The following is a 12075-nucleotide window of genomic DNA, read 5'->3' as shown; positions in this document are numbered from 1 at the left end:
CCTCAGCATGGTGTTACCACCTGGCCTAGAGGAGGCCTGTTCCGAGCCTTACAGCTAGGGTCTCTCTGTACAAGTTCCTAATGCACAGAATGAACCCTATTGCCCACTCTCATCAGCTGACACTCTGGTCTGATCCAGGCTGGCACAGCTGGCTGCAGGGCCTCACAGAAAGCTCAGGACTGACAGTCAGGCATATAGACTTGGGCCCAGCCCCACTCCTTTCCTCTCTTCACACCTGTGGCTAACTGTGGAACTTCTGGGCAAGTCACTTCACCCTCTCAGCCTCAGTTTCTCTGGCCAAATGGGAGTGATAATCCTGTTGCTCCCCACGAAGTGGTGGTAAGTGCTTCATAGACTGTATCATAGATGGTGAAGCCCTGTGCTATGAGAGGAGAGGCTCACCCAGACCTGGGCTCTTGCTTGTTATTCTCTATAGCTATCTGTCTGTCTGTCTGTCTGTCTGTCTGTCTATCTATCTATCTATCTATCTATCTATCTATCTATTTATTTGAGACAGGGTCTCACTCTGTCACCCAGGCTGTAGTGCAGCAGCATGATCTTGGCTCACTGCAGCCTCGAACTCCTGGAGTTAAGTGATTCTCCCACCTCAGCCTCCCAAGTAGCTGGGACCACAGGCACATCACCACACCTGGCGAATTTTTGTATTTTTTGTAGAGATGGGGTTTCACCATGTTGCCCAGGCCAGTCTGGAACTCCTGAGCTCAAGCAATCCATGTGCGTCGGCCTCCCAAAGTGCTGGAATTACTGGCATGAGCCACTGCACCCAGCCTATCTCTTTTTTAAAACAATGTTAAGACGGTTATTCCTCACCTGCTTCCTGCCTGACTCTGGCTCTGTTTCCCTGCCTCATCATTCCTCTGGCTCTTACTGTGAGCTGTAGCTTGCTCTCCAGCAATCTGTTATGGTGACTGGTGGTTGGCAGGGACCTTCCGTGTTCTTGAAAATAGGGATTCCAGAGGGGAGCTTCGGGGAGCACCTCTCAGCAGAGTAGCAGCTGACACTTCCCCTTTTCTTTCCTGGCACTGTGGTTAGAGCCCAAGACCTGCCCCTGCCCAGCTGAGGCCTCCAGAGGAAGTGCTTCAATCCACCGTGCCCAGAGGCCCTAACTCACTGCTTCTCTCCAGCCCAGAACCATCCACTGGGTGCCCCTCGTGCCATCTCAGCTGTGGCCATACTGGGCCCTGCCCTCGGGGCTCTTCCTGCCTGTGGAGGCTTGAGTTCTCCCTCTGGTCAGGAAGTCGTGGCACAGGAAGTATGATACCTGTTTCAGGAAGTGGGCTCAGACCCAACACTTCTCCTGGACTCATACATAGTCCTGCTGGGAGGGTGCCTTCCTTTCCGGAGACTCCCAGCCATGTCTAGGACAGAATTCTGGTCCTGCAGGGAGGCAGGGCTGGGGCTGGAATGCTGTCTTCCCGCAGGGCCCTGCCCTCACAGAGTTCAGCAGGCAAGGGTGTGTCCTCACTCAGCTTTCATCAGAGACCTCCTTTCCCAAGGCCTGGCCTCAGAGAATGGTAATCCTCTGTGGTTTCTGGGAATACTTTCCCATGCTTTATCCTTACTGGTCCCTACCATCCTCCCTAAGGCAGGCAGGGTAGGGATGACCCCCTCCAGCACCTTTATGCTGAGGAGGCCAGAGTGGGAAAGGCTGGCTGTACTCCCAGCTCTTTGCTGCCCGCGAAGTGTTCCAGGGCTCTCCTGGAGAAGGCCAAGTATGATGGGGGCTGTGATGATGTGGGGCTGCCTCTTGCTGAGCTTAGCTCTGTGGGAGAGCCTGAAGGGCCTGTGGCTTTGGGCTAAAGCACATCCCTTTGCCAAAGCCTGCCCAAGTTGGCTTCCTTAAGGAGACCCTTGTCCCATAGCTGCAGGAAACTCTTCCTTGCGTCTAGTGCAGTTCCCTTCAGCCCCCTTCCTCTGCCTCCTTTCTAGGCAGTCCCAGAAGCTCTCACTTGGCACCTGTGACCAGCCACCGCTACTCTTCCCCCACCACCCTCAGCCTGTTTGCCTGGCTCCTTCCTGGTTCTTGACTCTCTCTGACCCTTGGAAAGTTTTCTCTTGTTTGCACTGGTCACCAGGAAGGCCAGGGCTTCTGTACTCCCTCCTCTGAGAGCTTCCAGCAGGACTGTTGAAGGGGGTTTCTAGGTGAGGGGAAGTTAGGTGTGAGCTGAGGTCCTGGGCTTCTGTGTCAAGCATCCTCCTGGGATGGAGGGGCAGAGAGGAAGCCATTGCTTACTGAACACAGACTGTGTCAGGCCCCACACTAAGCACATTTTCCCTCTCTAATGGACTCCTTTGACAACTCTGCACAGTAGTAGGTATTATTCAGATCTTACAGTTGAGAAGTGGTTGGCTTAAGGTCAGCGCTAGATTCAAACCCACATCCAGATGTTCTTCTCATGCCCTGAGCGCCCATCCCCTTTATCCCAGGTCAGGCTGCTTAGTGCAGGGGTTGAGGGAGTATCATTGGCCATCTCACCCCTCCCCCACCACAGCATTTCACAGGAGTGATGCCTCTGCCTTTGTCCTTGCCCACCTTGACGGGTCAGGGCAACTGCCTTCAGAGCCTCATTCTGGTCCCAAGCCCAGGAGGAGCCCACTGGTGATGTAGAAAGTACACAGGGCTGGGTCCCTCCAGCCTGTGCGGTGCAGCTAGGAGGTAGTAGGGTTTCTGATTGTATGACGAATTTACCCCCACTCTGCTTGTGTGATGAAATTTCCCCCACGAATTTTCCCCTACCCTCAATGCCCCATTTGTAAAAGACATGATCGTTTTGATAGTTTTTCAAATTGAGTTTTGCCAGTGAAAACTTTTCCTGATAAAAACAGCTAGCCGGAATTGAGCACTAGCTCTGGGTCATGAGCTGCCTCAAATACTTCCTCCCTCACTTCTCCCATTCTACGAGTGGCAGGGAAGACCTGGGCCATTTTAGCAAGGGCTGAGATCAGGACTCACACTCAGGCCAGCTGCCTATGCCCCAGGCTGGTGATGTTGGGAGCTCAGGGTCAACGAGAGGAGAGTGGGGATTCTTGACCAAAACAAAGAGGGAGCCATTTGAGCAGCTCCCATCTTCCTTCAGAGTTCTGCTGAGATTTCTCCCCTCTAGGCTGACGGTATCCTGCCACATGGCTGCTGAAACCAACATACCTGCGTGAAAGTGCCCAGGCCACACCTCTGGGCACATTCTGGTTCATCTCATGAGCTACCTTCCCTGTGGCTGCAGCTGAGCCGCACACAGTGCAATGCCCTCCCTGGTGACAGACTATGGGGTTCACCCAACTTGTAATGGTTCCTTTTCCTTTTTTTTTTTTTTTTCCTGAAACAGAGTCTCGGTCTGTCGCCCCGGCTGGAGTGCAGTGGCACGATCTTAGCTTACTGCAACCTCCACCTCCTGGGTTCAAGCGATTCTCGTGCCTCAGCCTCCCAAGTAGCTAGGATTACAGGTGCCCACCACCATGCCTGGCTAATTTTTTGTATTTTTAGTAGAGACGGGGTTTCACCATGTTGGCCAGGCTGGTCTCAAACTCCTGACCTTAAGTGATCTGCCCTTCTCGGCTCCCCAGAGTGCTGGGATTACAGGTGTGAGCCAGCGTGCCCACCTATAGGGTTCCATTTTGATTCAGAAGATAGTTATGAGGGTCTGGAATTCCATGGCAGACCTCAGGAATGCCTGTGTTGTCACCAGGGATGTGGGACCCTGCCATCACCTGGTGTTAGCATATCTAATTGCAGGCACCTCCTCTCCCCGCACCATAGGATTGGCATGGTAGCAACAGTAGGAAAAGTCCTTTTTTTTTTTTTGAGACAGAGTTTTGCTCTTGTCACCCGGCTGGAGGGCAATGGCACGATCTTGGCTCACTGCAACTCTGCTTCCTGGGTTCAAATGATTCTCCTGCCTTAGCCTCCCGAGTAGCTAGGATTACAGGCGCCCGCCACCACACCCAGCTAATTTTTGTATTTTTAGTAGAGACGGGGTTTCACCATGTTGGCCAGGCTGGTCTCAAACTCCTGAACTCAGGTGATCCACCCGCCTCGGCCTCCCAAAGTGCTGGGATTACAGGCGTGAGCCACCTTGCCCGGCGAAAGTCCTCTTTTCTCCCTGTTTCTGCTCTTGCTGCTGTGTGCACTGAGGGCCCACCACGCACTGGCAGAGGGGCTGGGCTGGGGGAGCTGCCTGGGTGGCTGCATGGGCTCAGCTGTCCTTTTGATTTTCAGATTCGTCTGCGGTGCCAAAAGGGCATCCCGCCTTCTCTGCGGGGCCGTGCTTGGCAGTACCTGTCAGGAGGCAAGGTGAAGTTACAGCAGAACCCTGGAAAGTTTGACGTAAGTTTCCCTTCCTTTGCCCTGCCCTCCCTTCCGCATCTCTTGGTGTCCTCCCCATGGCAGCAATCCTCCATGTGCTCACCTGAACCTCACAGGATGAGCAGTCCATGAAACCTCCAGTCATGTGCCCAACTGCCCAGGCCCCAGCAGGCCAGACCGGCCCAGTCCTGGGTACCTGTGTCTCCTGGAGGGTCTGTACAACTGAGGCTCCAGCCCTGAGCAGCCCTCAGTGGAATGGCCAGATTTGGTACCCCCTATTCCAGCTCTTTCTCTTGATGACCACTCAGGTTTTGCTTTCCTGGGCTCAGTAGGCTACCTCCCTGCTCTTGGTTATCAGGAGGGGACACTCAGACTATTTCCCTGACTGCCTTGGGCCCTGTGCCCTGGGCCTATGGGGGCTTGACTAGCAGGACCACAGGTCCTTCAGTGCCTCCTGGCCTCCCATCCTCTACTTTCTCCTGCCTTGTCCAAGCCTGGCCAGCACAGCCCACCTGTGTGTCTTGTGGGGTCATCAGCCCTAGGAGTAGCAGAGCCAAACCCAAGGGGACTGAAGGGAACTGCCCAAGTAGCTCAAGGGGTCAGACGCCAGTCAGTGGCCAGAGAGGGTGCCCTCTGTTGTTATCCCTCCTCCTGTCCCGATATCCCTCCTGCTGCTCCCTGCCCCATGGCTGGCCAGAGTAAAATACCTCTCCATTCAGAGCTGGGCAGCTCCTCCAGCCTGCTCCCCTAGGGAACTATGGGGAAGCAGTTGGATTCCCTGGGGTTGCCCCGGCTTACCTGCCAGATCTGGCCGCAGGCATCGGGGTTTCTCGCAGGCCCTTGGGACTGGTGACAGGCAGACAGTGAGACAGAGCAGAGCTGCCTACCACCAGCTCTTTGTTGACATATCTCATGCTTCTTCATTGAACACTCCAGTCTTGCCAAACCTGTTCCTTGAGATGACTGGGCAGGAGCAGGGCAAGGTAGCCTAGAGTTTCTGCTGTTGACCTGGAGAGGGCGAGAGCTTTTTGCTGGCAACACGTGGACTTGCAGGGGCAGGGAAGCTGGTAGAGTGTCTGGCTGGGGTAGGTCTGAATCTGGCTGATTGGATTATTCCCCAGAGCACCAATACCAGGCCACACTGGAGCAGCCTCTTGACTCCAGAGTCTTCCTCCTAGTGGCTACATCTCTTCCATTTCGAGGGGCTGCATCCTGGGCAAAGTGGGAGGCTCAGGGGTGGGAACCTCAGTCCAAGTCCATAGTTAACATCAGGCTGCCAGAGCCAGGCATGAGAGCCAAGAGCGTGGGCAGCCTGGTCAGCCTCTTGGCTGTGTGGTTCAGCAAGCGTGAGTGTGTGTGCAGCAGAACACAGAGCTGTGTGCATGTGTGTGTAGAGCTGTGCTTCCAGAAAAGAATCAGCCACCCCCCAGGGGGTCTGGAAGGTTGCTTGTGTGAGGAGGTGGATTTGCAGAGAAGGCCTTCTTGATGCACCGAAGCTGAGTGACGGGTTCCTGCACAGTTCTGGGGGCTGGAAGAATGGTTTGTGAGCACACCTGGAAGGACTTTGCCTGTGGGTGACCCAGAGGAAGCATGAGGAGCTTCCCCTGGTTGCTGCGGGTCCTGTGCCGAGGCAGGGCACAGTGGGGGTCTGGTGATGGCAGCATGCACCTGTTTCTGTGCTCTCTCCCCACAGGGCCCTCCATTCAATACCCAGTCCAGGTGGCCCATCCCAACCTCAGCATTCAGGGCAGGCTCTGCAGGTGCTGGTGGCTCCTTCTCCTGCACGTGCTATTTCTTCCTCCTTCCTTGGGCAGGCAGGACCTCCCTGTCCTTTTTTACCTGGCTTTCTTCTCTGGCTTCACCTTATGATGGCGCCAGTACCCCTCAGGCTGGTGGAGGCTACAGGCCCCATGACCATGGTACCTGCTTGTCTGCCGGTGCCCTTTCGATCTGCAGCTACCCTCTTTTCCTTTCTCACCAACCATGTGTGGCCAAGTGCCTTAGGCTGCTGAAGTGCCAGATGAACACATCCTAGGAACTGACTTCCGGGGTTTTCGGGTTCCTACCTCATGGGAACTGCTAGGAGAATTTGTGGGGCCCTCTTCCCCATTCTGACAAAAGCAAACCTGCACTGCGCTCAGACAGTACTTAGAGGTGCACAGTACACAGACCCCCATCACAAGGGTGTGTGGGGCCCCAGAGGCACGCATCCACCGCTCCGCTATGTGCCTGCTCTAGGGCTCTGTGTGGAGGCCCCAGCCCCTCCCTGTCCCCTCCAGCCCTGAACACTCTGTCAGCCGCTCCTCTCAGTCCTTACCCTCTAGTCAAGTTCCTGGCACCCTAGGTTCTTGAGCTTAATGCTAGGACACTCCCACTGAGGGCCAGAGAGGGAAAGGGGCTTGTATGAAGTCACCTGCTCGTCAGGGCAGGGCCTGGGTCTGCGCCCACTGGGTATGTTTGCTGAGGACCTGGCCTCCCTCCTGAGGGCCTTCCCTGATGCTGCCCCTGCCCTGCAGGCAACTTGTACTTAAACCAACACTCCCATGAAGGTGCCTGGGCCACACCTTTCAGCACATTCTGGTTCCTCTGGTGAATACTCTGCTTCCCTGCTCAGCCCTCTGGGCTTCCTCCTTATTTATTTTTTCTTTCTTTTTTAAAAATTGAGGTATGAATTTACATACAGTAAAATGCATAGATCTTGAATGTGCATGCAGTTCAGTGAGTTTTGATAAATAATACACATCCATGTAACCAACATGCAGATCAAGGTAGAGAACATTTCAAATGACCAAGAAAAGATTTTCCTTTTTGTAATGGCTTTGTTGTTTTGTAAAGGTGCACATACTAAAGTGTTCACAGAAGTTCAAAGAAAAGAGTAAAACTTTGTTGAAACCTCGGCACCCAGAGAAGTATCTGAGGTTAATGGTTTGACAGATGTCATGTCCTTCCAGAAAGAGCTCTGTGCAGATCTCACACACACCTGGCTTCCTGGATAGTTGACGCCACCTGCACAGGGAGGCACGTAGCTGAGGAGCTGGGGTGGACGGCTTTGAGTCAGACCTGGCTTCCAGTCCCAGCTCCACCATTTTTCTAGCCAGAGTAAAATACCTTGACATGAGGCCTTGACATTCAGTTTTCTCATTTGCGAACAGGGTGTAATGATAGGTCCTATCTCTGGAGGTTGGGGAGCAGGATCAGTAAGGCCCACAGGTACCCTGTGCCCAGCTTAGCGCCTGGCTCAGAGAAGTGGGAACAGCTGGTAGCTATTGCTCAGAGAAGCAGCCTTCTGTCTTAAGGATGTGACATAATGTATCTGACTCCCGAATGAAATGTCTAGAGGTCCTTCCAGCCGCAGCTAGAGTGGACACTCTTGCCCTCATCGGTCTTCCTAGAGCCAGGTTTAAGGTTTCCAGGGCCCTTCCCTCCTTGCCCCTTTGCCCCTGCCCAGGCATCCTTACCTGAGCTTCTCTTCTTGTCCTTGGGAAGGCCCAGTCTGTGATGGGCTTGGGTGGGCACTGCCCCTGGTGGAGGGCCCCCTCCCCTAATCCCTGGGCAGCCGTGTCCTGTCAGCAAAGCCCACCTCCATCCTCCCCAGCCCCTAATTTGTGCCCTTGCTTCTAGGAGCTGGACATGTCCCCTGGGGACCCCAAGTGGCTGGACGTGATTGAGCGTGACCTGCACCGGCAGTTCCCATTCCATGAGATGTTTGTGTCCCGGGGGGGCCACGGGTGAGCAGGCTGGGCCTCATGAGGTGGGAGGTGGCTCTAGGGCCTGTCTCTAAGGGGTCTAAGGAGGTACAGTGAGTTCAGGGCTTTAGAAGCTGGGTGCCCCCAACTCCACTCTTAGCATTTCCCTTTTTTTGGTTTGAGTCTGATGTGTGTTCTCAGCATCTCCTCTTACCTCTGGGGGGGATTTCCTCATTGACTCCAGAGTGCTAGAGCTTGTCCAGCCTGGCCCTCTTCCGGAAACAGGTTTTGTTGGCGAGAAAGAGGGATAGAGGGAATTGGGTGAGTGGAGGGTATGCAGGGGAGAGATAGGGCAGGCAAGGGGACCGAGACAGATGCAGGGACAAAGCTGGCCCGGCCAAGGGGCCATAGCTGCTGAGTGAGGGGCCCCTACTTCCAGCCCTGACATAGCTTTACATCCCGCCCTGGCCCTGCTCCCTGTTTTCTCTTTGAGCCTCTGCCCTCCCCTGTCATGGGGGAGACCTTCCCCACCTCCTTCCTTCTGGGCACGTGAGAGTCCATGTGCTCCAGTAGGAGACTGACCCCTTGGTGACCACAAGCAGATCACCTTCCCTCTCAAGGGAGGGGCAGATTCTGAGGCAGGCTGGTCCACTGGGGCATAGGTGAAGGCCGTGGGTAGCAGAGTCACCCTGGTCATCACTGCTCTGCCTGGCCTCTCCACAGCCAGCAGGACCTATTCCGTGTGCTGAAGGCCTACACGCTGTACCGGCCCGAGGAGGGCTACTGCCAGGCCCAGGCGCCCATTGCCGCTGTCTTGCTCATGCATATGCCTGCTGAGGTACCACCAGGCCCCGGGCAGGCAGGGGGGTGGGTGGGGAACCCCCAACGGCAAGGCCTCACATCTCTCTTGCCCACAGCAAGCCTTCTGGTGCCTGGTACAGATCTGTGAGAAGTACCTGCCCGGCTACTACAGCGAGAAACTGGTGAGTGTCGCCTGGCCTGGGACTTGCCCTGGGCTGGACACCCTCTGTGGCCCCTCCACGCCCTTCTCTCATAGTAACTCCTGCCCAGGTTAAAAACTTTCCGGCCTTCTGTTGCCTTCAGGCTGAAGTCCCAAGGCCTGCCACGGTTAGGTCTCCTGGGTTGCGATGTTATCCCTTCTACACTGACTTTCATCTCAGCCTCTAGCTGCTCTGGCTACTTTGCAGAATTGAAGTTCTTCCAGGGCACCAAGTTCTTCCCTCCCTTCGCCTTGGCCTTGTCCTAGGCTAAAATCTGCTTGGAAGCTCCCTTCCCCGTGCTGTCCCCTAAAAACTTCTCTTTTCCTTCAGCTTTTAGCCCTCAGGGAGCTTCCTTGACCCTGACAGGCGAGACCCTCCAGCACATGCTTGAGAGCAGTCCTGCTCCAGCCTTGTTAGGGGCATTCAGCCTCCTCCCCCTCCCCTAGCCTCTTTTGCTCAGGTGCCCTTCTCAGGATAAGCTCCCTCCAGGGGACCAGCTGGCTCCGCTTTGCTCATCATTGTATCCTAGCACCTGGCAGAGGCAGACACCCTGCAGGCGGTAGCTGCCTGAGCCTGCTGGGTGCTGGGTGCTGGGGTGTAGTCTCTGCCCTGGCTCCTGCAGCCCACGGTCATGGTCCCGTGGCCTCGATGTCTCCCTAGGAGGCGATCCAGCTGGACGGGGAGATCCTTTTCTCGCTGTTGCAGAAGGTGTCACCGGTGGCCCACAAGCACCTCAGCCGTCAGAAGATCGACCCGCTCCTCTATATGACAGAATGGTTCATGTGCGCCTTCTCCCGAACCTTGCCCTGGAGCTCTGTGCTGCGTGTCTGGGACATGTTCTTCTGTGAAGGTACTGGGCTGGGCTTGGGGGGAGCACCCCTGTCCCCAGCAGCCCACAGTGGGGCCTCTCTTTGCAGAGAAACCCCAAAAAGCTTCCTTGTACTTACTGCCCATCCCCCATGCAGGGGTCAAGATCATCTTCCGGGTGGGGCTGGTGCTGCTGAAGCACGCGCTGGGCTCCCCTGAGAAGGTCAAAGCCTGCCAGGGCCAGTACGAGACCATCGAGCGACTGCGGAGCCTCAGCCCCAAGATCATGCAGGAGGCCTTTCTGGTCCAGGAGGTATAGCCCATGCCTGCCCCTTATCATGGGGAGGGAGGAAGACAGGTGGGGGTCCTTTGAAGGGGGTCCCGCTAACCCTCAGCCCCTGAGGGTGGATCCTATGCCAGGACCATTGCTAGGCAACACAGAACATGTGGGTGGACCTCATCCTTCTGTCTGGTGAAGAGCAGGCTTGGCTCTGCAGGGCCTTCTGGATCCGAGCCGCTTGGGAATGAAGAAGAATGTTGACACACAGCCCCGTCTTCCTCCCTGGTACCCCATTCGCAGCCTTGGCTCTTATTTCTCTTTGTTCTTTCTTTATGGATACTTGTCTCTCAGGGGCAATTAGGTGGAACATGCGTGACCAGCTTTTACATATGAGGAAATGGAGGCTCACAGAGGCAGAATCACTAAGCAACTCCCCTTAAAGTCACCCACCCAGGTGGAGCTGGAATTTGAGCCTAAGCAGCCAGGCTGCCCTGGGCAGCGGTGGGTGACAGGTTGGCAGAGAGCAGGTTTTTGTCTGTCTGGGTCTTACCCCTTTAGCCCCATAGTCAGGCAGGTGGACTCGTGAAGCTGTGGGCAGCTTTATCCTCTGAGGCGGTGGGTCTCAAGTGTCCAGCTCACCTGGCACTCAGCTGTGGGGCTCGTGACTGCAGCTTGGGACTAGACCCTCATCCTTCCTGGGGTCAGTGTTTAGTGGCCAAGGCTGGGGGATGCTGAGGAAGACTGGGGGCCCAGGCTGGGAGGCAGAAGGGGAAGGTCCTTCTTCTTGGTGTCCACTTGCCTGTGTCACTGCCTCTGCAGGTGGTGGAGTTGCCCGTGACAGAGCGCCAGATTGAGCGCGAACACCTCATCCAGCTGCGGCGCTGGCAGGAGACCCGGGGTGAGCTGCAGTGCCGCTCCCCGCCCAGGCTGCATGGTGCCAAGGCTATCTTGGATGCAGAACCTGGTCCCCGGCCTGCCCTACAACCTTCACCATCCATCCGCCTGCCCCTAGATGCCCCCCTCCCTGGCTCCAAAGCCAAGCCCAAGCCACCCAAGCAGGCCCAGAAGGAGCAGCGGAAACAGATGAAGGGGAGAGGGCAGCTGGAGAAGCCCCCAGCCCCAAATCAAGCCATGGTGGTGGCCGCTGCAGGAGATGCATGTCCCCCACAGCATGTGCCCCCAAAGGACTCAGCCCCCAAGGACTCAGCCCCTCAGGATTTGGCTCCCCAGGTCTCAGCCCACCACCGCTCCCAGGAGAGCTTGACGTCCCAAGAGAGTGAGGACACCTACTTGTAACCCTGGCAGCTAAGGCCTCCAGGGCGGGGTCTCCATATAACTACACGGTTCATGAACTGACATTCCACATCCTGCCCACCCTCTGAGGGCCAAGCTGCCTGGCCACTGGGCTGGGCTGGAGTCTGGCTGGTCCAACACAGATTCTGCCTGGTCCAACACAGATTCTGCCTGAGCCTCCTTATTTATTTTCTTTACAGTGGCACTCAGGCTGGCCCAGCCAGGGCAGGCAGAAGCTAGGGCCTGGGGGGTGGGGCCTCCTTCAGCCCCCTCCTCCTGGGGGGATGCTCCCCAGGGTTAGGGTGCTGGTGTGAGGGGAAAGGGTGGGGTGTTCTTTGTGTAAAATAGAAACATGGTTTTGTACAGAAATAAACAGCCTTGTATAGAGAGCTCGTGTACAGCTAGGGGCTGGGAAGGGGGTACCACCTTGGTCACCTTGGTGCTCAGCATCTCTTCTCTTTGCCCTACAGAGCCCCTTCTCCTGGGCCCCAGCCCAGCACCAGAGCCTCTCTGAGAGGTACCTTTGCCAGAGGACATGCCAAGTCCCTGGTCAGCCCCCATTCTTAACCCCCATTTTCACTCACCCCATCCCCACTGCCTTATGTCTACCTTCTGCCACAGATGAGGGACACCAGGGCTGGAGCTCAGTGCTGGGCAGAGCAGGGCGTGCTCCCTAGGCCTTGGTCC

The 12075-nt window shown here is 56.0% G+C and overlaps 1 protein-coding gene across 1 annotated transcript in view; it reads left to right on the top strand.

The window, feature by feature from the left end:
* The window catches only part of TBC1D10A (TBC1 domain family member 10A), a 34862-nt gene extending 23085 nt beyond the window's left edge, over positions 1–11777 (top strand). The window contains exons 3-9 of the mRNA XM_014343287.4: positions 4235–4342; positions 7943–8049; positions 8731–8845; positions 8925–8990; positions 9669–9858; positions 9974–10128; positions 10915–11777. Coding sequence (XP_014198773.2) covers positions 4235–4342; positions 7943–8049; positions 8731–8845; positions 8925–8990; positions 9669–9858; positions 9974–10128; positions 10915–11391 — 1218 coding nt within the window. The 3' untranslated portion in view covers positions 11392–11777. The remainder of the gene's footprint in view (positions 1–4234; positions 4343–7942; positions 8050–8730; positions 8846–8924; positions 8991–9668; positions 9859–9973; positions 10129–10914) is intronic.
* The last annotated feature ends 298 nt before the right edge of the window (positions 11778–12075 follow it).

The sequence above is a fragment of the Pan paniscus genome, chromosome 23 (assembly GCF_029289425.2).
Source record: "Pan paniscus chromosome 23, NHGRI_mPanPan1-v2.0_pri, whole genome shotgun sequence".
In the NCBI taxonomy this organism is placed as follows: domain Eukaryota; kingdom Metazoa; phylum Chordata; class Mammalia; order Primates; family Hominidae; genus Pan; species Pan paniscus.
Note: the sequence above shows the minus strand (reverse complement) of the source record. Positions and strands in the feature narration are given on the sequence as shown.